The sequence below is a fragment of the Panthera onca genome, chromosome C1 (assembly GCF_046562875.1).
Source record: "Panthera onca isolate mPanOnc1 chromosome C1, mPanOnc1 haplotype 2, whole genome shotgun sequence".
Taxonomy (NCBI): domain Eukaryota; kingdom Metazoa; phylum Chordata; class Mammalia; order Carnivora; family Felidae; genus Panthera; species Panthera onca.
In genome coordinates this window covers 175,591,727-175,618,172 of record NC_138346.1, presented here as the reverse complement: position 1 = coordinate 175,618,172, position 26,446 = coordinate 175,591,727, and the positions used below count along the sequence as shown (strand labels likewise).

The 26,446-nt window shown below is 43.6% G+C and overlaps 1 protein-coding gene across 1 annotated transcript in view; it reads left to right on the top strand.

Annotated features, from left to right (window-relative positions):
- The first annotated feature begins 17,923 nt into the window (after nt 1-17,923).
- Nucleotides 17,924-26,446, top strand: part of C8A (complement C8 alpha chain) — a 69,121-nt gene continuing 60,598 nt past the window's right edge. The window contains exon 1 of the mRNA XM_060625451.3: nt 17,924-18,105. Within this exon, the coding sequence (XP_060481434.1) occupies nt 18,029-18,105 (77 nt within the window). The 5' untranslated portion in view covers nt 17,924-18,028. The remainder of the gene's footprint in view (nt 18,106-26,446) is intronic.

Sequence of the window (26,446 nt, the reverse complement as noted above, 5' to 3'; positions counted from 1 at the left end):
GCTTCAGGTCCATTTACTGAGCCCGCAATCCTGCGCCATGACCACCAGGGGGAGCGCTAGGCCTATCGCCGCGCAAGCAGCTATTTTTAGAGGCTGCTTCTAGCCTCAAGGAAGGAGCCAAAGAAATAAAAGACCATGATATATATATTTTTTTCAAACCGGACCAACTTATAAATTATTTGTGAGTCCAATAAAAGGCAATTATCAACATTTCCTACTATTTCAAGAGTAATATATTCTACGTTAGAAAAAGATTCAATTTATTCCATGGCTATGATTCAGACAATGGAAACTGGAAGCAACCACAACCAAAAAAAAAAAAAAAAAAAAAAGATTGTAATCCTGTGTAAATCTCTGTCTTTAAAACCCAAATCAGAGGATGTGAATTCTGGCTCTGGTGGGCATGAGATACTTGCCCTGAGGCCGTGGAATGTGATGGGCTCGGGCGAGGTGTCTGAGAAGGGGGCTTGTGTGCCTGTGCGTGCCTTTCCCCAGCCCGAGGGCGGTCAGTCAGAATGATCTGGCCCAAACAACTGAATAATGAACATTATAAAATTATTTTAGGAAGTATAGTTTTGTTATTTTCAGCTCTACAGACATACAGTATAATGGGGCTCAGAAGATCCTGGCTGCCATCGCCGGGGTTGCTGTGTTTTTAAAAAGAGCCCTTCGGCCCTCCCCAACCGGTCCACCAAGCGGCACTTTCTTTGCCAAGCAGCAGCATGGTATCATGGGACAAGCGTGGCGCCTGGTTCCAGAGAGTCAGAGCCCGAATCTTGCCTCTGTGAAGCATTAAATGTGAGAGTGTGGGCCGATTAACCTCTCTGCTACTCAGTGTCTACGATCCTCATCTCACAGAATGAACATCAAGATGAAATGAAATGGTATACACGAGTACCTAGCAGATCACGGCTAGCCAATAAATGCTAGGCTCGTTCTTTGGTTAAGTTCTCCTTTTGCCGAAGATGGCAACACACATACATTTGAACTGAGCCTGGGTCTACACGTTCAGAAATTCTGAATCCACGAGGCTGGATTCAGGAGGAGGTACTCTGCACCCACGGCAGGAATGAGGAGTGGGTGGGTGATGGCGAGCCTACATGGGTATGGGAGTTCTCTCACTGCATCCCTTAGCCCTGAAACAGGCAGGCTGTTTGTGGAGGTGCATGGTCTCCAGAGAACCTGGGCACCTCACCGGGCTAAGTGTTTTCTCAAGGACAGGGGACAACGCCGGGGGCAGCGGGAACGAGAACCCGCAAACCCCGAGCTCTCCATCAGCGGCGACGACCACTTACACACCCTTCCCCTGAGGGTGTGAAAAGCCGACCAACGGAAGCTGATCAAGTGGAGGGCCTCGGCCGGTACCTGGGGAACTGGAAGCACAAGGGCTTGGAAGGAGGGTGGACCGCGGGCCTCTTGCCACCAGGACTGCCACTGAGCCACATGGGGAGCTCAGCGTCAGCCCTCCATCTATGAAGTTGGGCCTGAACGGTCTCCTCTCGCCACTGCTGGTCTGATCCCTGTCAGCGACCAGGCTCAAGCCTGGAACCTTGTGCTCATCGCTGCTGCCTTTTCTCAATCCCCGGCCTGCACACACCATGCCCCGCCTCTCGCAGCCTTTCTCTGCGCCCTGGGAAGCTGCCCCCGCACACGCCTCACCGCCTGGAAGGCAGCTATCCTAACCCCTCCACCACCAATGCAGGCTGTACCAGGGGACTTCCTTGCTGCCTGGCTCAGGTTGCAAAGCATCAGCAGGAAGTCCCAAGGGGAGATGAAAAAGGGATCGGGGAACTTCTCCCCTGACCCTGTCTCTCCCTGCTTTGGAGTGATGTGTCCGGCAGCACCTGTATCCTTCCATCGCTGGGCTCCCGTCACCCTCGTGGCCCAATACCCACCGGGCTCTAGTCTTCGTCTTGCCTTCCCTGTTCCTCCAACCACCTGGATGATAATGAGCTCTTGCTCATTTCTGGGCCCCTCACCATCCCTGGCCAGTCCCTTCAACCTCGCCCATAGCTCCATGAGAGGTCCTGTGCTCAACTCTCTCCTTTTTATCCACCTGAGGGGGATTCTGTTTCCCAAGGGGCCCTGACTGATCCCTGGGTGAAAATTTATGTATACGTTATCTTCTTTAGAGAGGAGCTTATCACGATATATCAAATGTGAAATCACCAAAGGTAAAAGTGGAATTAAAAAACGGGAACAGGGGCGCCTGGGCGGCTCAGTGGGTTGAGCATCCGACTTCTGCTCCGGTCATGATCTCGCGGTTTGCGAGTTCGAGCCCCGCACCGGGCTCTGTGCTGACAGCTCAGAGCCTGGAGCCTGCTTCAGATTCTGTGTCTCCTCCTCTCTCTGCCCCTCCCATGCTCATGTTCTATCTCTCTCTGTCTCTCAATAATAAATAAACGTTAAGAAAAACAAAAACAAAAACGGGAACAAAAATATATGCAGTGGCATCAAAGATAAAACTAAGAAAACTCCACAGCATCACAACCTCTGCACCTGATGACTGACAGGCCACACACGTAAGCCCCTTGTTTTCCAAATGCCTGCAGACGCAGTAGGGCATCCATGAAGGTCAGAGTTTATAAAATACAAATTAGCCCATCCCCCCCTCCCACAACCACAAATGTGTGCAGATGAAGTCTTGGTGAGAGTCACTTAGTTGCGGTGAAAGGAGACTTATGCAAACAGCACTGGAAAGAAGGAGGAGGGCAGGGTGTCACCATAAGGATGGCCTTGGCAGTGAGCAAGAAGGAGCTATCCCAGGAGTCCAAGAACAGGAACCAGAGCGTGGCCAGGCCTCCCAGTCAAGGCAGCTGGGTCCAGGGCAGAAGGGCTTGCTGGATTTCCCTCTCAGCGTCCGGAACTGGCACAGCTGAGCTCTACACAAGCACTGCCTTCTTTCTGCCTCTCTTGCCACCAACAACTGGTTTCCTCACATGACCTTGATCTTCCTCCTTGCTTGGGTTTTCATATGGTCACCCTAAGAAGCAACTTCTGCTTGCTTGGGTTTTCATACGGTCATTATTTTTGTCTGCACATCACATTAATTTATTCAGGCTCTCTAGTCTATTTTAAAGCCTTTCTTTGGGCACCCAACCAGCTTCAGTTTCTGCTACAAATAACCCGATTTTCCTTCCATCTCTTTTTTAAGGCTTATTTATTTTGAGACAGAGAGAGAGAGAGCTTGCAGGGGAGGGGTAGACAGAAAGGGAGAGAGAGAATCCAAAGCAGCCTCTGTGCTGTCAGCAGAGAGCCCAACGTGGGGCTTGAACTCACCCATGAACTGTGAGATCATGACCTGAGCCGAAATCAAGAGTTGAATGCTTAACCGACGGAGCCACCCAGGTGCCCCTCCTACATCTTTTAATTCAAGTTCCCTGAGTGGAAATCTGACTGTCCAGTTCACCCTTCTCTGGGCAGAGGTATTCATGGTGGACCACGTTGTAGCTGGCCTTGGATCAGGTGTCCACACCTAGCACAATCTGGGGCTACCAGGGAGTCACATGCTAGCTCAGGGGCTGTGGTGTGTGTGGGCAGGGCAATTGCCTTTAGAAGAGGACAGTGAACAAGGAAAATCCTGTAAATCGTGTTTGCTCTTCATAAAGACCTTGTGGATGATTTGTGAACATCTGTGTATTTCGGTCCCTTGAGGTCCCTGGGAGTCTCAATCATGGCTCGATCCTCTGTCAGGAATTCTGCTGACCTACTATAGCCTCTGCGCAGGACCCAGACAGCGGAGGGAACATAGCCTGGGACAAAACAGTGGGCATTTGAGTTTGGTGAGGTCATTGGTCTCCAGAAAGTGAGTTGGAGGCTGCAGAATAATGGACGCCATCTGCTGGTGACGACAGAGCAGGATTCTGGCCTGCTCCGAACTGACTCAGCACATGGCAGAAAGTGAGCCTTGGATGGAAGTCCTTCAGCTGAGCATGGCTGGGGAAGGCTTAACCAGTCTGGATAGCACCTTCCTCTAGAGTGTGGAAATACATCTGAGAACCTTCCCCAAAGAGTTGAACAATGGTCAGTGATGGCAGGACTGAAATTCTGACTCTGCTTTTTCCAAGAGAAGACATCCAGATGGCCAACAGACACATGAAAAGATGCTCAACCACATTCATCATCAGGGAAATGCAAATCAAGACCACAATGAAATACCACCTCACACCTGTTCAACAACACAAGAAACAAGTGTGGGCGAGGATGTGGAGGAAAAGGAACCTCTGTGCACTGTTGGTGGGAAGGCAAACCGGAGTGGCCAGTGTGGAAAACAGTATGGAGGTTCCTCAAACAATCAAAAACAGAATTACCATAGGAGCCAGAAGTTCTGCTTCTAGGTGTTTTTCCAAAGAACATGAAAACATTAACTCAAAAAGCCATATGCACCCCTCTGTTCACTGCACCATTGTTTACATTAGCCAAGGTAAGGAAGCAGTCCAAGTGTCCATTGATAGATGAATGGATAAGGAAGATGAGGGGTACACATACACACACACACACACACACACACACACACACACACACACACAGGAATATTACTCAACCATAAAAAAGAATGAAAGCTTGATATTTGAAACAATGTGGACATAGAGGGTATTCTGCTTAGTGACATAAGTCAAAGAGAGAAAGACAAAATTATATCATTTCACTTGTATCTGGCATCTAAAAATAAAACAAACCCCCAACCCCCAGAAACAGACTCCTAGATACAGAGAACAGATTGGCGGTTGCTGGAGGGCAGGGCGATGGGAGGATGAGTGAAAGAGGTGAACGAGAGTAAGAGGTCCAAGCTTCCAGTTATGAAATAAACAAGTCACGGGGATATACTGTACATCATGGAAAATACAGTCAATAACATTGTAACAACTTTGTAAGGTGACAGATGGTAACTAGACTTCTTGTGGTGGTCATTTCACAAGCTATATAAATATCGAATCGCTATGTTGTATACCTGGAACTAATACAATATTGTAGGTAAGTTATTCTTCAATAAAAAAATTCTAACTCTGCCACATATTAGCTGCGTGGCCTTAGACAACTTACTTGGCTATTGAACCTGTTTCTGCATATATGAAATACATACAGACAATAAGATCTGCCTTTTGGAGCCAAAGCAACAAATACACAATATAGCGGTTATTAAGTCCTTGGAGACTAAGCTCTCAAAAACAGATAGTAATTTTTATGATTATGATTACTAGTGGGGCTGCTGACCTGTTTTCTAACATTTGCGATGGGACTCGAGCCACTGGGAGGAAAGTAATCTTTCAAACCAACATGGGGAATTGTCGTCTGTGACAACACAGCCACAGCATCTCAGGATAGACAGGGCTGTTGGCTGTGGGCTGAATGATCTATTGCAAGGCCTAGATTTGAAAATAAACTTTTTTAAAAAGGCAGTGGTACAAGAAAAGATAACAGTTCTCCCCAGGGGCCCACAGGCTAGAAAGCATTTTCCTGCGTGGAGATGTAAGGGTAGCTCCATTACAGCATTACCCTGCCTCTGAAATCCAGGAGGTTGTGAGGCAAAGCGCAGGTGACCTTGACCTCATATTGCAGAGGCCATCTCTCAAGATGGCCCTCCCCCACCCTGCCCCTTATCTGCGATCCTTTTTCAAGTGAGAATGTGAGTAAGTGATGAGTCTCTGAATTCCACCTGCGCTGTCTGGGGGAAGGCTTCCTGGGGTGGGAGGCTTAAGATCTCTCTCCTCTCCCTCCCTAAGGAAGAGACTGCTCCCCTTCAGTCCAGGGGAGAAGGGAGGGAGCCCCTGCGCGCTCTTGTTGCCAGGCACAGGCTGAATTATCTTGCAAGAGCAATTGGTGTCTACCTTGGTTGAAGTCAGTGAGGTTGTAAAATCACTTCCCCGAGGCACTCCAGCACCCAATTTGGAGATGAGCGGGGATTTACATGATTCGACAGAATGTTTGTTTCCAGTTTCGGGGCTCAGTCAGTCGTGAAGGAGGAATTTGTGAGCAAAGCTTACTGGCCGTGGCTTGAGCTTCATTCTTGTCCGCAGGGGATGCCGGAGTGGAGGCACAAGGGCTGAATCTTTGAGGAGGTTAAAATAAATGAGGCTCAGGGGTGGGATGCATCTGTTTCATCGTGACCCCAGGGAGCTCTCTCTTTAGGGTCAGGGAGGAATAAGCAAAGAAAATTCTTCTCTCTAAGTCCTCAAAGTTAGGGACACTCAATGTATCGAGTATTGATTTTGGGACGGGTACTGTTATTTACCAATATGTACTCATTTGATCCTTAAAACAACTCGGTGAGGCTGATATTTTTGTCCTTCTCTTATGGATGAGGAAACTGAGGATCAGGGAAGTTAGGTGATGACGCTGAGGTCACACAGGCAGAAAGTTGCTCAGCTGATCCCCTACCCCTTGGGGCGCTCCTTGGAATTGTGCCTGGAATTCAAACCTGGATGCATTTGTTATTCCCAAGAAGGCATCACACAACCTGAAGGCAGAATTTGCTGGTATGCTTGTCTTACACTCACAGTCCCCGCAGGATCTTGCTAGAAAAAGGTTAGGATAAACAGGTGGTTAGGATCTGAAGACTGGTTGTCTCTGTCTCACCGCCCCATGGTTTAGGGGACTGGAGGATTTATCTAGAATGAATTCAAATCCATGCTGATCCACTTACTAGATATGGGATCTCAAGCGAGTTATGTATCCCTTCTGAGCCTCGGTTTCTCCATCTGTTTAAGTGGATTGCTGTAAGGATTCAAAGTGACAGTCGGTGGAAAGGCCAGGTTCCTCTCTTCCAGTTATCCATTGCTGTGTATCTAAGCACCCCAAAACACAGTGGTATAAAACTGCAACAGTCATTTATTTTGCTTATGAATCTGTGGTTTGCTCAGGGCTCAGCAGAGACATCTCACCCCCTGCTCCATGCTGCACTGCCTGGGCCAGCTCACCTGGGGGACCCTCTTCCCAGACAGCTCGCTCCCATGGCTAAGAAAGCTTCTCGTCAGCTCCTCCCCGTGTGGGTCTCCCCGCAGTGTGGCTTGGGTTTCCTCACAGTGTGGTGGCTAGGTTTGAAGGGTAGGTGACCCAAGAGACAGCAAGGGAAAACCATCCATTCATTAAGTCCTGGGCCTGAAACTAACCCAGCACCACTTCTGTTATAGGCTGTGGCCAAGCTGTCCCAGAGTCCAGATTCAAGGGAGGGGACAGAGACTCTACCCACTCCTAAGGGAAGAATCTCAACAAGCATTGGGATTAGGTTTACAAACAGCCACACCACACTCTGCCCGCTGGCAACAAATTATTTACTAATTTCACCCAGCACGTCCTAATACCCCCCTGATGTCTTACACCATGGTGGCATTAGGTTTGGGCTCAACGTTCAGGGCCTTAACATCTAATCCGCCAAGATGTCAGTGAAGCTCCTTGGATTCAGTTCCTCAGATGCGGCGCCTTCTCGATCAGAAGTCATGTCAACTGCACGAGACAAGTCGTCTACTTCTATACACAAGAGTGAGACAGACAGACTGAAGCCATCAGCACAGCACTGCTCAGCAGAGGCCAGGCTGCTGGGTCAGAGCCTGTGGGCAACGTCCTACAGTGGCCTCGGGCTGCGGACTGAGCACAGGTGTGATGAAGGCTGATCTGGGCTCAAACACACTGACTTTCTGGGTGGGGATGAATGTGTCACACCATCACCCAGATCCTCAACTTCCTTTTCTTCAAGGTGGAAATAATGATCTCTACTTCAGAGGCACTTGGTGGGATTTAAATGAGGTCTTGTACGAGAAACTGCCCAGAAAGGTCCCTGGCATACTCTAGGTCTCCACTAAAGGAGAGCAGAATATAACATCTGAGATGACAAATGCTTTGGGCAGAATGATATTTATTTCACACAGTGGATGCAAGACTCAAAATGTATAAAAGGCACTTGTAAACTCTCAAGTTTTGTGAAGGAAAGAATAATGTGTGTTTGTTTCTTTGGTTGACACCCATTGGCTGCTTCCCAGTCAAAGGTCTCCCATCAGCAGGGTGGGTTCCCTCTGCCTCGAGGCTGGTGGCAGTTTGGCGTCTGAGGCAGAAGCGAGGAGAGGGAGCTGCCAGATGGATAGCAGCTGAAAGTCGTTAGACTTTTCCTCGCCTTTTGTGCTGGCCTTTGCCCTGGTGTCACCAGATTTCATCTACACGGGACTCCACTCAAATCTTGGCATTGCCAATTTTGGTGCTGGAAAAGATTTCTGGAGTAGATGAGCAAACCCATCTGGGTTGGGGAACGACGGGTCAGAGTAGTAGAAAGGCAACATGGTCTCTGTTTCTGGGAGACCATCGTGAAGCAGAGCAAACAGGGGTTTAGAACCAGGCAGGCCAGGTTCAAGGCCTATTTCTTCTCGACTGTGTGATGTGAGAAAGTCCCTTCAGCCCCTGGATCCTCGGCTTGCTCATCTAACACATGGGAAAATAACCCTTCCCGCTGTCAGGGCTGTGAGAAGGCATTGAGGCAACGCATGTGAAGAGCTCACTTCCACGCCCGAAGCAGGACCAACCATGTTGCTTTATTATTACTGGAAGAACACGGGATAACCGTACCCACCTAATCAACTGGTAGGAGGATTGGAGAACGTGCGTGCAGAACATCTCCACACAGCTAGGCTTGCAAAAGGGCTCAGGAAATGGTAGTGCTACTACAGCCATTAATAATTTCTATGTTAGCGATAACGGTGTTGATCGCCCTTGAATAAATTCCTAGTATTCCTTGAAAGTTTCTATAAGCCTGGAGACCAGGTTTACATTATGTATATATTCAGACATCATTTGGAAGATTACTCGCACAAAAGCCAGCTATATACACAATAGATGGACACAAAATAAGACAATAAAATATAAACAAAAAGGGAGCCATGGTGAGACCACTATCCACACTTTTATATATGGTTTAGATGAAAGGGCGTGGCACAAAATTGCCACTTTGACGGTGACATTGATTTCTTAAGGGAGAAAAACATTGAGTGGAGCAGAATTATTGAACAATTGGAACTTGAGGTATAAACCTGGTATACTTTCACCTATTTTCCCATCCCTGCCTTCAGCTAAGTGCTGCTTAAATACAGTTTCTCGCATCTGATTGATTGGTAAGTCTATAGCTTTTTGGTCCATTTCAGCAATTAGGATAGACTCGATCCAGAATTTTAACTTTTTTGTCCTAACCATACTGCTCCACGGCCCCTACTTAACTTTGCTTATGTGGGTTACTCTGGTTCCCCAACACCAGGGGCAAAAATTTCCTTATTATGTTCTCTTCCGTATCAGGGTGGTCCTGGACTGAGACTTTAGATTCTGCAGCTCAGGTGACGGCAGACTGGGGAATACCATGCCTTACTGGTTAGCTGTCGCCAAGTGACACTGAGTAACAGGTATTCCCCAAACTCAGTGGTTTTCTCACGGATCTGAGGTCAGCTAAGAAGCTCTGCTTCAAGCTGTAGCAGCTAAAGGGAGTCTGAATCTGACCTAACGACTTGGTTTCAAGTTGAAGGTCCATAGGCTGCTTGAGTTTTTCAGTCGATGGGCCTCTTTTCCTCTGGGACTAGAGGGCTACTGATAGGATATTCTTGTCATGCCATGGCAACACAGGTGTAAAAGGCATCTCCAGGTATCATGCCTTCATACAACTACGTCCCAAAGTAGGAAGGAAAACAAGGATTACCCTGGCATACCTTTTTCTTTTGATCAAGCGTAGAGAGTCTTCCTCAGAAGGCACCCAACTGATTTGCTGCTCGTTGGCATCTCATCTGCCCCAACTGGGTCCCACGTCCACCTCCAAATGAGTCCCTGGGAAAGGGAAGGAGAGTGCTGTGATGGGCTTAGGAAAATGCTTATTGAGCGAACGGATTCTTACAGAGACGAGTCATTCTCCTTTCCATTCCAACATCGCTTTTAGGAATAAGTGAAAAGTATACTTGGGTTCAGGGACACCGTGGAAAAAAGAAAGGAGTAGGGGAAAGGGAGAAAGAGGGATTCATCCTCATGTTTTGTTGCTGCCTCAACTACTCACACATGATTGTGCAGCTTCAGTAATACAGAGGGTTAATATGCTCGGAGTTTGAAGGATATACCAAAGCGTCCCTAGCATGGGGTTCTTTTTTCATTCTCCAAAAAATAAAGGTAGTGGCAGCAAGGAATTTAATAATAATTATGGCAATATGCTATAATTAAGATTAATAATTATTAGCTATCACTAATACTTAAGTAGTACAAGCTAAGTGCTGCTTTACATATATAAGTTCATTATCAAGTGCTGCTCAGGAAGATTGGTGTGACCAATGAACCTCACTTCCTGGTATTCACAGCCTTGTGTGGTCCCCTCCTGCACTGATCTGGACTTGGCCATGGGACTTGTTTGCCAATGGGACGTTAGCAAGCGTGACAGAAGCAGAAGCATTCTCTCTGGGAAGTTAGCTGATAGGCTGGAAAGAAGCCTAGGCTAGACTACTGCCTGATGAGAGGCCATGAAGAGAAAAATCCGGAGAGATCAGAGACCATCATGCATGTTCCAGCCCCAAAAGTGACCTCCCACAGGATCCTGAAAAATAATAAATCAATGTTGTTTCCAGCCGCTGAGTTCTGGGGTGGTTTGATACACAGCAATAAAAGTGGAAACAATTGCAAAAGAAAAAAAAAAAAAAAAAACGGAAACAATCGGTACAACAAACGTGAGCAAATTCCTTGGACAATTTCCATGAAGGATTTGCTTCCCCTTTCTTACTGTTTGTGATCAGCCAGAAAAGCCAAGGGGTGACAGTAAGCCTCATGCGGGTGGTTCATTCCTTTGATAGGTATTTGCAGAGGGCTTGTTCCATCCTAGGCAGTATTCCAGGTGCTGGGATGTTGTAGTGAGTACGGCCTCTGCCTTCATGATGCTTAAGGTACATGACATGGACCGATCCTCCTTTATGCCCTGCGAAAATACTCCCCCAAATATTTGTGGTTCTCCCCCAAATATATCATTTGTGTTTTTAATAACCTGCTACATATCTGTCCTTATTTTTTAAACAATGTTTACTTATTCTATGTACTTATTTTTTTAAAAAAATGTTTATTTATTTTTGAGAGAGCACAAACAGGGGAGGAGCAGAGATAGGGGGACACAGAATCCGAAGCAGGTTCTGTGCTGACAGCAGTGAGCCTGATGTGGGGCTCGAACGCATGAACCGTGAGATCGTGACCTGAGCTGAAGTTGAACGCTCGACCGACTGAGCCACCCAGGTGCCCCTGTCCCCATTTTCAGCTGACTCTAAGCTGCTTATAGTTTTAGAAACAGGGAGCCTAGGCAGACTTACTGTCAGAGCAACTTGTCCTCAAGTCCTCTCTCCCTCCCATCCCTTTTTTCTGGTGTCAGCCCCCAAGTTTGGACTGGAGGCTCATCTAAAGCTACCGGAAAGATTATAAGAGAGCATAAATGCTCATAAACATTAGCACTCTTTCTTCTACCCCACATTAGGTGAAAACCTACATCCAATTTCAGGGCAATTTTAAACAAAGGGCAGCTCAGGAAGTATTGGGTCTACCCCCCACCCCCCACCCCCCTGTCCTCTAGGACTCTGATGCTGATGAGAATTTGGAACCTGGCTCTCCTGCATGCTCTGTACCTACCCTGACTCCCTGACCCTTTGCGCCGGAAAGCTGAGAGAGTCATCCTTGATGCTGGCCCCTCGCCTGCAGAGCTTTACCGAAAGCTCTCATGTACATTATCTCAATTACTCTTTCCAGCAGGCCTGCGAGGCAGGTGTTCTCAGCCTCATTTTACAGTTGAGATACCTGAGGCTCAGAGAGCTGAAGTGACTTTTGCAAGGTTACAAAGAAAATTAGCGGCTGAGCTTCCCTTGAAACCCAGGTGCCCATCTCCTGCCTTAGGCTCTTTCTGGTTTCTTTGCACTGCCTCTTGCCCCCCGTTGCCCCATGCTATGTCACCGAGATGCTCGAGAAGTGTTCTCAAGAAAGGGAGGCACACGTGATTGTTTTCTTGCAACTGTGTACGTAGGAGGCATTAACATTCGCCCAGGAGCTGCTGAAATCCACTCAACCGGAACCGAGACTGGAGAGAAGGGGACTGACCACATTTGTTTACAGTGGGCTAATCCAGCTCTGTCTCTCATTCCACACAGGCTGGCTTTATGAGCAGGAGAAAGTCTAATTACAGACTGACAGCCCGGAGTGTCTCATGGGAAGACAAGTCCTGAATACAAGTATTAAGAGAGACTTGACTGGTTTGGAAACAGATATATATTTGTTTCCTAGTCCTGCAGTTGTAGGGGGAGTGTCTTAGATGAGGACTATACCTGCGTAAGATTTCAGCCTGGAGGAGGCGGTAGAGATGAGCCGGCCCTCGGGCGTTGGACACGGAGGTCCCGGGGAAGTCAAGGGACTGTCCCAAGGTCGTGCGGTGTGATCCTGTAGAGGGCAGCACACAAATCAGAGGCCTGACTCCGGAGCTTCTGAATTCTCACTGCTCCCTTTTGTACTCAGTCACTTCCCCTGAGTGTCAGGTGCGTGGAGTTCCACTCCACGGGAGCCAGTCTCCAAGCTCTCCCTCCACTCCTGATTCCTTAATGAGGTCATGCCCACCTGCTGAGAGCAAGCTCCTGAGTGGCCACAGGAGAGTGTTTGTGGAGCACAGGCCGTGAGAGGGCAGGGAGTGAGGGGATTACAAAGAGAAACAGTGCACATGATGATTTTGCCTGCAAATACCTGTTAATTCAGGCCAATTCAACAAATCTTTGTTAGGTATGATATGTGTAAAGCTGCAGTTTTCCTACTGGGCTTGATAACACAAGTATGAAGCACCTACTATGTGCCAGCACTGGAGTACGAGTCACTTAAAACTGGCCCCTGCCCCCGTGGAAGCTCCCAGTGTAGTGGGGGAATAGACAGTATCCAGATATCTCAGTGTGATGCTGTCGGGGAATGGAGAATAGCATCGTTTTTAATATGTGTGCACACAGTGCGGTCCCTTATTGCCTGCTCATGGGGCACATGACCTTGGCCTGGCTGTGGAAAGCTATTTCCACTCACTGACTCCTACATCTGGGTCACAGAGACTCTGGACCAACACAGCCTTGTCTTCCAGAGTTCACAGGAATCACAAGTGGGATAAATCCCCAACCACCAAGTTGGTGGTCTTTCAGAGAGAGAGAGAGAGAGAGGTGGCCAGGGTACTATGGGACTCTGTGAGTGAAGGCATCAGAGAGAGGACAGTGGATCAATCAAAGAAGCCTGGGGAACTTGCTCAGGTGTAACAAGGACTCTGGTCTTTATTGCAGCCAAATTCTAATAGGAATTTCCCAAAGGACCACCCAGATTTGGCCTGAGGTGCTTCTAATGCAGGATGTCTTCTTTGAGAAAAGGTCTTACATTTCTATGCTAATGAGCCTGAAGCTGGCTCCCTCCCATCCTACCCCTTAAATGCAAATGCAGAGCTTCAACGTGAAGCGGGGAGCAGTAGGCGTGCATTAACCCATCCATTGTAAAGCCTCTGATTGAGATCAATTACTTAAACCAGCCCCACTTCATTTCTAGCTGAAAACCCACCACTAATGTCTGCTGGCTGCAGCCGCGGCCTGATGAAGCTATCAGTAGGAAAAATCAACATCACAGACAAAAGGTTGAGAGGGGAGGTAGGGGAGGGCAATGCACTGGACTGGGGAGGCTCATTTACTGTCTGTGGACTTCGTGCCTTGTGTTGTGCTGGATATTGCATAGGAACATTTTGTAGGGGGAAGATCATCACATACAAAGACACACGCACGCACACACACACACACACACACAGACACTTGCTTCTAAAGAGACACCACAAACTCACAAAACTATCTGCTGTGCCATCCATATGGACTGTCAAACAGTAAGATGCTGGGAGAAGCTTCCTTTGCTTCTGGCCATCTCAAGATTGGGCATGTCCAAGTTAAACTTGCTACTCTGAGTTGCTCCCCAAGTTTTCAGCCTTTGAGCTGCTGGAATGGCATAGGAACCTGGGCAGAGATGGGAAAGCGGGTCTTTCTACCACCTTTGTCACCTGGGCTCTCCTTCCAGAAGGCCTCAAAATCAGCCCAGGGCACTTGAATGGAAATCTCCCACCTTCTACCCTCCTCCATTATTCTCCTTGCTAGGCCCCTCCTTTCTTCCACTTTCCCCTTCCATGTTTTTGAGAGGAGACCAACAGATGCTCCGAAGGAGAAATCGAAGCAGAAGCACTGTTGAAATACACGAGCCAGAGCTGTTCAAAATTCCCAGGGGAGGCTGGATTTCCTGGTTTAGTCTTCAGTTCTCCAACCCTATCCTGATCAGTATTATTTTATCCATTTCACAGATGAAGAAACTGAGGCTAGGAGACAGTAACTGATCAGTGGCACTTTGTGACCTACAACTGTGTTCTTCCTGTGCTAGCAAACTGCCTTCAATTGCATGAGATTCGCAGAATTTTGAACTGCTATCTGCACTGGGCAAGCCGCAGGCCCAGCACAGGGGCAGTGTGGCACTGAGCTTCTAAAGCTTTTCAGAGAGCACTGACCTGGGTGTCGCCCTGTGGTGGCAGTCTGGGCCAACCAGTGGGAACAGGACATGTTCCACTCTGAGGCCGTAACTCACAGGCTGATTTAGATAGTGGAAAGTGTTTCCCTGAGATAAGCAATGTGTCTTCAGAATGAATCGCCATCTTGCGTTCTCTTCTGCATGGTATTTTATAACTATCCATCTTTGATAATAGAATGCCATAATTAAGGTGAAATCCACATAGACAAATATAACAATATTTTGGTGTTTCCCATTCACCTTAGGACATTTTGGCTGAAAGCAGGTGAGGGCCCGGCCAAACCACACACACATACACACACACACACACACACACACACACAGTCACAGGGGCACGACATGATCCCATATAACGTAGCTTGTCTCTTGCTTCTGTTCTGTGATTACCTCTCCATTCACTCTATTTTGCTTTCTTTGTTCCTGGGAAATGATACATTCTCTCAGCTAAGGCATAATGGACAGAGAACTGGACCCAGAGCTGGAAGACCCAGGCCCTGTCTTGATATGCTTTGGTATATGTGTGACCAGACCAAAAATGGTCTCAGGTTTTGAAGTTGGACACATTATCAATCCATGACTCTGAGACTCACCAGCTGTGTGACTGCAGGCAAAACACTTAACCACTCTGAAACTCGATATCCTCATCTTCAAAATAGCACTATGACTACTGGCCTTGCAAGATCAGTGTGAAAATTAAATAGATTGAAAAAGATTAAAAAAAAACATGTAAAGTGGCAGGCACAGGGCTTGGTACTCTATACACCTTGTTTCCATCTTCCCTCTTAATCACTGTGTCTCTGACTGTCAGGATTCCCTTCAGGATAATATTTATCTCGCAAGATTCTTTTAAAGATGAAATGAGAAAATATACCTGAAAGTATTATGAAATAGTAAACTATTTTTAGTTAGCTCACTCACAGATTCACTCCATCAAATTATATTTCTTATGAAAGATTCTATGTTGATGTGGGTGATCTAGAGAAGAATCAGACACAGAATTTACCCTAAAGGAACTTCCGTTACTGAGATATACCCCATTCCCCTAGAAAAATATAGTACAAGGTAAAAATGAAAAGGGCTGGTATGTATTTACAAGGTTCAAAGATAACACGGAGGGACCTTCCAGATGGGGCCATCAGCCAAAGATCCATGATGGACTTGCTGTTTGAGAAGACACGTGGCAGAAGGGTAGGAGATGATGGATAAAGGTAGCTGAGGTAAAGATCCAGCAGGGGTGAAGTCAGAGCACTGAGCAAGTGTGAGAAGATAAGGGAACCCAGACTATAGTTTCAGGGATCATTTGAGGGTTGTGGTTGATGAAGTGTGCAAAGATGGCTTTGGACCCACTCGTGGAGGCATTTGGACTTACGATGTTGTGGACAATGGGGGAGCCACTGAAGGCTTCTGAGCGGGAGACTTATATGGTCAGAAGCTGTCTTCTTGAAGATGAATCCAATGGTAATGCACAGGCAGGTTTGACGTGAGGAGAAGCCGGCCCGCTTAGGAGTATGTCATGACAGTTTCAGAAAAAGCCCAGACCCTGCATAGTTCAAAGGGGAGAATTAAGGAGGAAAAATATTACAGAGGAAATATGATTGAATTTAAGGGACCATGTCAGGGGTGGGTGGAGGGTGAGAGAGCTGAGGTTAAGGAAGAGTCCTGAATGCCACTATTGTCTTGGATGAGGAGAAAAGGCATCAGGGAAATCTCAAGAAAGAGCTGGACCAGGAAGGAAGAGGATATTCTATGTAAAAAGAAGAAGGAAATTAACTCACCAGAATCCCAGGCATCGGGGGAAGGCAGACCAGCTTTTTTGTGGGGCAGTGCTTCTCAAACTTGGCAATATTGATATTTGGGCTAGATCATTCTTTGTTGGGGGGGGGGGGGTGGAGGGAATGGGTCCTGCCCTGTGCATTGTAGGATGCTTCGCACCTAGTAGATGCCAGTGTCACAACCTCCAAAGTTGTGACAACCATAAATGTCTCTGGACATTGCCAATGTCCTCTGAAGGGCAAAATCACCTCTAGTTGAGGCCACTTTTATAGGGGGGAGGGGAACACAGAAATCAGGGACTTCAGAGACTTTCTAGGATCCAGAATCAGTCTTTGCTTTTGTCAAATGTTAACTTAAGTCTCTGGAAAAAAAAAAAAAAAAATAGAGGCAGTAACAACTGAGCACCTTACTAATATCTCCACATTTAATTCAGATACATATTTCTTAAGCATACAATTTGTTCATTAAAACTTTTCATAACTGTATTTGAGATTAATAATAATTTGAGATTAATAATTCTCTCCTGCTAATGAGAGAATCTAAGTGTTCCCAAAGATATTAAGACAGCTGTACAGGGGCACCTGGGTGGTTCAGTCGGTTGAGCGTCCGACTTCAGCTCAGGTCATGATCTCGCAGTTGGTGAGTTTGAGCCCCGCGGTGGGCTCTGTGCTGACAGCTCAGAGCCTGGAGCCTGCTTCGGATTCTGCGTCTCCCTCTCTCTCTGCCCCCCCCCCCCCACCGCCCCCCGCCATTCACGTTCTGTCTCTGTCGGTCTCTCTCTCAAGAATAAATAAACATTAAAAAAATTAAAAAAAAAAAAAGACAGCTGTACATCCTTGACAAGTTACTTAACCTCTCTGAACCTCCATTTGAACTGCAAAATGAAATTAATCATTTCTATCTTGTTGACTTGTGAGGATTCAGTAAAATAAGACATATGAAATGCCTGCCACATGTTCAGTTATTTTCTGTCTCTCCATCTCTACTTACTTAATTAATTTATGAATATGTCTGGAAGAGTAAGAGGATGTATATAGGTATGATATCCGTGCAGATGTGTGGCTGTTACTATAATTCTAGAGAATGCTTCTGGAGATGTCTATTGAAGACATCTGGTCCCCTCAAGACACAAATATGCTGGATCTTAATGATATCTAATGTCTAGATGAAAAGTGGAAGGTCCATTCAATTACCACAGCTCTCAGGCTCCAGATGTCTGGCAATACATTGTAGAATCTTTATGTAACTATCAGCATCTCCTATGTTTTGGCGGCTGTTTACAAACGAGTTCATACACCAGTATTATCCTTGTGTAAGTCTTGCAAAACAAATTGATCTGACTTCACAAGTTCCAAGAGCCACTCAAAAAGACCCACGAATTCTGCAACTGTATCTTGATTTGGCTTTGCCTCATTCCGAAAAGAAGACTTCCTTGCTAAACTGGTATTGGCTAAAAATCCTCCTTTCCTCAACCATATGGATATTACTTTTCAAAAGGTTTGAAAAACAGTGACCTTTGGTGTCCTGGATTTTAGGGTGTTTGGCTAATCAATACCCTAGTCACTAATTAACCACATCTCAATGAGAATTGAGTGAATTCTGTTAGTTCCGAACATTCGATGGCTCGTACAGGTCCCGGCGCAAAGACATCTTTCACTCCAACTCTCTGACTAGTTTTATTCCTTCTAAGTGATACAGGGTGGTTGAGATGCTTCTTGCTGCTGTTTTCATCCTGTCTTTGATGACTTGTCAGCCTGGGGCAACTATCCAGGAGAAGGTGAACCGGTGAGTTGGCCCTAAATCTGCAAAATTTGCACAGAGGGATCACCTGGTAGGGAGCGAAGGCACTTCCATGTTTGCAACAAGTTACTCTAGGATAGAATGTGACTTCTTTTCATGTTATCACGGGTCCGGCGAAGGAGTGCAGGACAGTGAAAAGAACATGCCCTTGGAGTCAGATGGATCGGTCTACAGACCACCGATCTAATACTCAAGAGTTGGGGAATCTGGAGTGATCATTTAATCTCTTAGAACTTCAATTCCCCTATCTGGAAATGAGGGTAATGCTGCCTTGTCTATAAGAGTCAATGAATATGAAATAAGGTCCTAGATATAAAATATACTCAGCTTAATAAATAATAATCCTCTTGAGTAATGTTGGACAATCAACCTCTACTTATCCATTTGTGAGTCTTACAAATTCCCTCTCATAGTGTTTCAGGGCGGATACAATCAGATAATGTTAATAACCTCATCCTGGGAAAGCCAAAACTGTAGAGATGCTGGGTCATTTCATTCTTACAATGAATTTACCTTTTGCTGTAGGGAAATGGATGAAACTGATATTTTCATATGTACATTGCAATTTTGCCCATTTCATTTCCTTGAATCGTCCAACCCGGCTTCAGGTTTTTATATCTTAACATCAAGTATTTTGTGGTGCTTAAAGGGTCCCTTATTTCAGCTTTGGGATAGCATGAAAGCAGTCTTTGTCTCCCAAACACGGAAGATTTTAAGTTGAGCTATTTTAGTCAAATTCTTATTGAGTGATTTAATTTTGAATCATTGCTTTTAAATGCTAGAGCAAGAGCGATTTCCTTTACATAACAGTTCAGAAGGGGGAAAGACATTTTTATAAGCACTTAATTTGCAATTTGTATTTAAAGCAAAAACACCTTTGAAAAATCAGAAAATTTACCTCTAAGAATTAGGAGATAAAAGGCAAGAGAACGGTAGTGAAGGAAATCTCTGCTGAGATACTCTTAATTATAAAAGCTTCTCATTGTAATCCTTTTTGAAAATGAACAAAGAGTCTTGATGTTTGATGAACTTATCAAACAAGACAGACCAGTGAAGAGGCAAATTTGAAGTCAAGGCAAAAGAGAACCAATTAAATACTTTACAAAGTGCTGAAGTAGGAAATCATGAGGTCTTTGTATCTAATGCCAGTATATCTGACCCTTGCTTTGAAAATGGAAAAGTACATGGTGAAATAATTTTGTTGGGTTCAAATTATGGCCCTGGTATTTACTGTCTGTGTGATCTCAGGCAAGTTATGTAAGTGTTCTGAGCAGTAAAATGGGAGGAAATTAAGAGAAAAAAAATGGATGAAGGTACTTAGGACAACGCCTAGTCCTGAGGAGGCACTCAGTTTAATGCTGGCTATCGCGAGCAGTTTTGTGTGATTGTTATGGTCACATTTTGTTTTTGTCCATTCTCTCTGTTGGTTGACAAAAGTCAGACAGAACAAATGTATAATGTGCCAATTGGCATGGATCTTCAAGACTGGTCAGTGATTTCAAAACATTTAAAAAATTTAACAGTGGCATGCTTTTTTCCCCCAATAAAATCTTATGTGAACCCTCACAGCGAAAACAGATTCTATACATTTATATTTTAATTAATTTAATTAATTTTTTCAGTAAAATTTATTTTATTTTTAAAATACATTTTATACTTTGAAATAAATTATACTTCTTAAATTTTATATTTTTAAATACAGTTTTATACTTTTATTTTTATAAGGTCTTCTTTACCATTTGCTTATTATAAACTCAAACAATTTTTTTTAAATGTTGATTTTTTTGGGGTGAGAGAGACAGAGTGTGAGCAGGGGAGGGGCAGAGAGAAACAGACAGAATCCAAAGCAATCTCTAGGCTCTGAGCCGTGAGTACAAGCCCAACACAGGGGCTCATGAACTCATGAGCCATGAGATCGTGACCTGAGCTGAAGTCAGATGCTCAACCAACTGAGCCACCATAGTGCCCCTATTATTAACTCTTAATATAAAAACTGAGATACCACCTCACACCAGTCAGAGTGGCTAAAATTAACAACTCAGGAAAGAACAGATGTTGGTGAGGATATGGAGAAAAGGGAACCCTCTTGTATCAATGGTGGGAATGCAAACTGGTACAGCACCCTGGAAAACAGAGTGGCTCAAAAAATTAAAGATTGAATTATCTTATGAGCTAGCAATAGTTAGGAATTTATCCAAAGGATACAGGAGTGCTGATTCAAAGGGGCACATGCACCCCAACGTTGATAGCAGCATTCAACAATAGCTAAATTATGGAAAGTGCCCAAATGTCCTTCAACTGATGAATGGATAAAGAAGATGTGGTATACACACACACACACACACACACACCCACACACACACACTGGAATACTACTTGGCAATGAAAAAGAATGAAACCTTGCCATTTGCAATAACGTGTATGGAACTGGAGGGTATTACACTAAGTGAAATGAATCAGTCAGAGAAAGACAGGTATCATATGTTTTCACTCATGTGGAAATTGAGAAACTTAACAGAACACCATGGGGGAAGGGAAAGAAAAAAAACTACATAGTTACAAACAGAGAGAGAGGCAAACTGTAAGAGACTTTTATATACAGAGAACAAACTAATGGTGGAAGGAAGTGGGGTAGGGAGGTGGGGAAAATGGGTGATAGGCATTGAGGAGGGCACTTGTTGGATGAGCACTAGTTGTTTCATGTAAGTGATGAATCATGGGAATCTACTCCTGAAGCCAAGAGCACATCGTACGTATGTTAGCTAACTTGACAATAAATTATATATAAAAACAAACAAACAAACAAATAAAAGAATAACAAAAAATGGGGTTGAGAAAAAACATTTTAAAACAATGGTGATGAAAATAAGTTGTCATATCCAACCTCAAATATTTTATATAAATAATACATTTAGCATGTGTGTTGCTTTAAAAAGTTTAAACAATTTTCAATCCTTCTAATTTATTGAGATTTGTTTTATGATAAAAAAATAGGATTTCTTAGTGAATATATAATGTGTGCTCAAAAGTGTATATTTCTTTGTTGTTGGGTGTAGTGCTAAGTCATTAAATCAAGTTGGTTGTTAATGTTGCTCAACTTTTCATCTCCTTGTTCTATTAATTACTGAGGAAGTGATATTGCAATCTCCAGCTATATTTGTGGATTTGTCTACTTCTCCTTTCAGTTCCTTCAATTTTTGCTTCATGTATTTTCAAGCTCTATTATCTACATCTATCTAGCTATCTATATTTAGAATTAGTATGACTTCTTGATGATTTTCCCCCTTATCATTATGAAAGACTTTCATTATCCGTAGCAATTGTTTTTGGTCTGCAGTCTATTATTAATATCATATTCTTACTTTCTTATGATTATTGTTTGTGTGGTGAGTTTTTCCCCAAATTTTATTTTAAATTATCTGACTCTTCATACTTTATTTATTTATTTTTAAAGTTTATTTATTTTGAGAGAGAGAGAGCAGGGGAGGGGCAGAGAGGGAGGGAGAGAGAGAGAATCCTAAGCAGGCTTTGAACTGTCAGCACAGAGCCTGACTCGGGCTCAAACCCAAGAACTGTGAAATCATGACTTGAGCCGAAATCAAGGGCTGACACTTAACTGACTGAGCCACCCAATTGTAGTTAAGTTTTGAAATCGGAAAGTATGAATCCTCCAACTTTGTTCTTTATTTTTAATGGCTATTCTGGGTTGCAATTTCATATGAGTATCAGGATCAGTTTGCCAATTTTGCAACAACAAAAACCCCTGGGATTTTGAAATTGCATTGCATTGAATTTACAGATCAGATCAGTGTGGGGAGTGTTTTCACCTTAATACCAAGTCTTCCATTCCATGAATATTGGCTTTCTTTTTACTTAATTAGGTCTTCTTTAATTTTTTTCTATGATATTTTATACTTTTCAGTGTATGTCTGATACTTCCTTTGTTAAATTTATTCCTAAATATTTTTGAGGCTATTGTAAATGAGATTGACTCCTGGATATCATTGTCAGATTGTTTATTGCTAGTATATAGAAATACAGTTGTTTCTGTACATTGTTTTCATATCCTGCAGTTTGCTGAAATAATTTATTAGTTATAATATTGTTTGTGGATTTCTTATAATTATCTATGTACAAGATTATGGCATCTGCAAATAGAGATACTTTACTTCTCCCTTTCCAATCTGGATTACTTTTACTGCTTTTTCTTGCCTAATTGTCCTGGGTTGAACCTTCCGTTCTATGCTGATAGAAGTGGCAAGACTGGACATCTTTGTCTTACTCCTAATTTTTTTTAAGAAATTTTTTTTTAACGTTTATTTATTTTTGAGACAGAGAGAGACAGAGCATGAATGGGGGAGGGGCAGAGAGAGGGAGACACAGAATCTGAAACAGGCTCCAGGCTCTGAGCCGTCAGCCCAGAGCCCGACGCGGGGCTCGAACTCGCGGACCGCGAGATCGTGACCTGAGCTGAAGTCGGACGCTTAACTGACTGAGCCACCCAGACGCCCCATGTCTTACTCCTAATTTTAAGAGGAAAACTTTTGGCTTTGCCCGTTAAGGATGATTTTAACTATAGTTATTTTGTAGATGCTCTTTGTTAGGTTGAAAAAGTTTCTTTCTATTTCTAATTTTTTAGTGCGTGTTTGTGTTTTATATAGTGCAATAATGATTTCAGGAGTAGAATCCAGTGATTCATCCCCTACATATAACACCCAGTGCTCATCCCAACAAGTGTCCTCCCTAATGCCCCTTGCCCATTTAGCCTTCCCCTGACCCACAGCCCCTCCAGCAACCCTCAGTTTGTTCTCTATATTTTAAAGTCTCTTCTGGTTTGTCTCCCTCCCTGTGTTTTTATATTGTTTTTGCTTCCCTTCCCTTATGTTCATCTGTTTTTTATCTTAAATTCCACATATGAGTGAAAACGTGGTATTTGTCTTTCTCTGATTGACTTATTTTGCTTAGCATAATACCTTCCAGTTCCATCCACGTTGTTGCAAATGGCAAGATTTCATTCTTTTTGACTGTCGCGTAATACTCCATTGTATATATATACCCACATCTTCTGCATCCACTCATCTGTCGATGGACATTTGGGCTCTTTCCATACTTTGGCTATTGTCAATAGTGCTGCTATAAACATTGGGGTGCATGTGTCCCTTCAAAACACCTGTATCTTTTGGATAAATACCTAATAGTGCAATTGCTGGGTGGTAGGGTAACAATCTATATTTTAATCATAGTGTTTACATATACCATTTATATAAAATGTTATTACTGATATGTTTGGATTTATCATCTTTTTATTTGTTTTCTACTAGTCTCATTTGTTTTTTGTTTCTGTTTTTTTATCTTTTAGATCGAATGTTTTTTTTCTAATTCCAAATAATTTAGTAGCTATTCTACTGTTTTTTTTTTTTTTTTGCTGTTGTTATAAGATTTATAATATACATCATTAATTTATCACAGCCTACCTTCAGGTAATATCTTACCACTTCTGATATCATTTTTATTCTGCCTGAATAACTTCCTTTGACATTTCTTTCAGTGCAGAATGACTTTTGGTGATGAATTCTCCATTTTTAGTGATCCGGAAAAGTCTTTATTTTGCCTTTATTTATTTTTGTTGAAAATTAAGTTCGAAGGGAGTAGTTTTCTTTTCCTGCTACATTGCTTTAAAGATGTTGTTCTATTATCTTTGGCTTGCATAGTCTCTGAGGAAAAATCTGCTTTCTTCCTCTTTGTGTAATATTTCATTTAAAAAAATTGACTGCTTTTATGATTTTCTCTTTATTATTGATTTTCAGCAGTTTATGATGTACCTTGGTATGGTTCTGTGGGTTTATAGTTCTCACAAAATTTGGCAAAAAAAGTGTTGCCATTATTAATTCAGATATGTGCTCTGCCCCATAATCTTTCTCTTTACCTTCTGACAGTCCAATTTCAGATAGGTTAGACAGCTTGATATTATTCCACAGGTCACTGAGACTCTGTCCTTTATTTAATTGTTGTTGGCAGTCTTTTGTCTCTTTGTTCCATTTTGGATAGTTTCTATCACTGTATCTTCCACTTTGCCAATCTTTTCTTCTGCAGTATTTAATCTGTTGTTAAACCATTCAATGAATTTTCATTTCTGTTGTAAGGATTTTCAGCTTTAAAAGTTTCATTTGGTATTCTTTTACATCTTCCACTTATCATCGTGTTCATGATTCTCCTTCCATATCTGGATATATTTGCCGTAACTCTTCTAAAGTTCTTGATGGCTGCTTCCTTCATTTCTATATCACAGGTCTTTAGAATTAGGACTGACTCAGACATCTGGTTTAATCCACTTGTGTTGCAGGTAACGAATCTGAGCCCCAGAAAGAGAAGGGGCATGTTACATAACAACCAGGCTTCTCTGCCAGGCATTTTAAGAATACTGACTGATTAATCCCCATTATGTCCCTTTAAGATTGTTATAATTATTATTCCCTGATTGAGAGCCAGAAAGGAAACAAAGCAGTTTGACATGCTCTACATGATTCAGCCACCCAGTGGAATTGTCAGGTCTTCTAACTGCCAGATCAGTGTTATTACCACCATTGCTGCTACACCTGCCCCCCAGAAAAAAAAAAGTGTTTTTTTTTTCCCAAAACTAAACACATATTTTGATAAGCAATTCAAATATAACATTTTCAACCAAAAATGCCTATTGATGGAGAATGAACAAAATTCCTTAGGGTGACTGATGAAACACGAGTGAGGATTCCAAACATGGAATGACCACAAGGGTTTGTTCCTTTCCTTGGTTAAATAGGTCATACAGGCAGTGGACCCTGAGAAGTTTAAATCACGATTCTCCTCTTTATTTTGCCTATTTCATGCGCATCTCAGTGTGTTTACCCGACTATCCTGGGCCAGGGCCATGTGAATATTTTCAAAGGTTGTCCAGATAACTGGAAATCAGTATGTATTAGAGCTACATGAATTTTTAACTCATATGAATAACTGGAGTAGTGGATTCGACTCAGAAGCGAGTCTTGTGAATGTGGACACTTTTGTCCAGGGTAACTAACTATTAGCTATACTTCAAATGGCATTGGGTATGGGCTATGGAGTGAGATCAACCTGGGTTTAAGTCCTGGCTTCACCACCTAGTGGCTATAGAACCTGGACAATAAACTCTCTAAGGCTCAACTTAGTTATCTATGAAACAGAGATATGTATTTCATTGAGCACTTTACAGGAGGTAAGAGAGTTCATATAAAGTACTTAGCACAGAACTTGGCACATGGTAAGCTTTTAGAATATTGTTTTTATTACTCTTTTTCCCTTTTGTCAGAAACCCTTCACAGTATATCTTGGAATGCTAAAACAATGCATACGTTTTAGTGTTAAACAGCCTTCATCAGAATCCTTGCTTTGCCATTTTACTATCTATATAACCTTAAGCAGGTTTATTTCATCTCCCCATGAATCTGTTTTACTTGCCTATAAAATGGGTGTAATAGTTCCCACCCCACAGTGTTCTTATAAAACTTAAATGAGATAATATAAGATTAAATGAGATAATATACTTATACTCAACATTGGTACTGAGCTCCTACTAGATGCAACCTACCAGATGCAAAGTACTATACTTAGCACTAGGCTACAATGGTGAACAATGTAGTCATGATGCCTGCCTTGCAGAATGTGCCATGTAGGAATGGAGATAAAGTATGAGAAGCTCTATGTAGTGGCAAGATGTTCACATAGGGCAGGCAGGTCAAGGAAAGCTAACTGGAAGAATAATAAGCCTTAGCTGAACTGGGAAGTTTTGGCCAGATGAATGAGGTGCAATTATTCTGTGTGGAGAAAACAGTATTATGCACATTCTGTAGGAAAGCCTGGAATATTCCTAGAGCTTGAAGTTCTGTGTGGAATTCTGTATGTTGCCAGCACACAGGAAATACTTTTCTTCCTTCCTTCCTTCCTTCCTTCCTTCCTTCCTTCCTTCCTTCCCTCCTTCCTTCCTTCCTCCCTCCCTTCCTTCCTTCCTTCCTTCCTTCCTTCCTTCCTTCCTTCTTTCCTTTTTCTCCATACTCCAGGTATGCTAGGTACTAGGTGGTGAACTAAACAGATAAATGTTCCTGCCCTCACGGACTTTACAGTGTAGCGATAGAGTAGATTAACATGTAAACAAAACATTTCAGTAAAAAACTGTGATAAATACTATGAAGGAAACAAATAGATCCTTTTGACAGAGGATATTAGAGCAATTGAAAGACAGCCTGGTGGGTGGGGTTTCTCTGGAGGTGGTATTTAACCTGAGAGATGTAGGATGGCCAGGAGAAGCCATGTG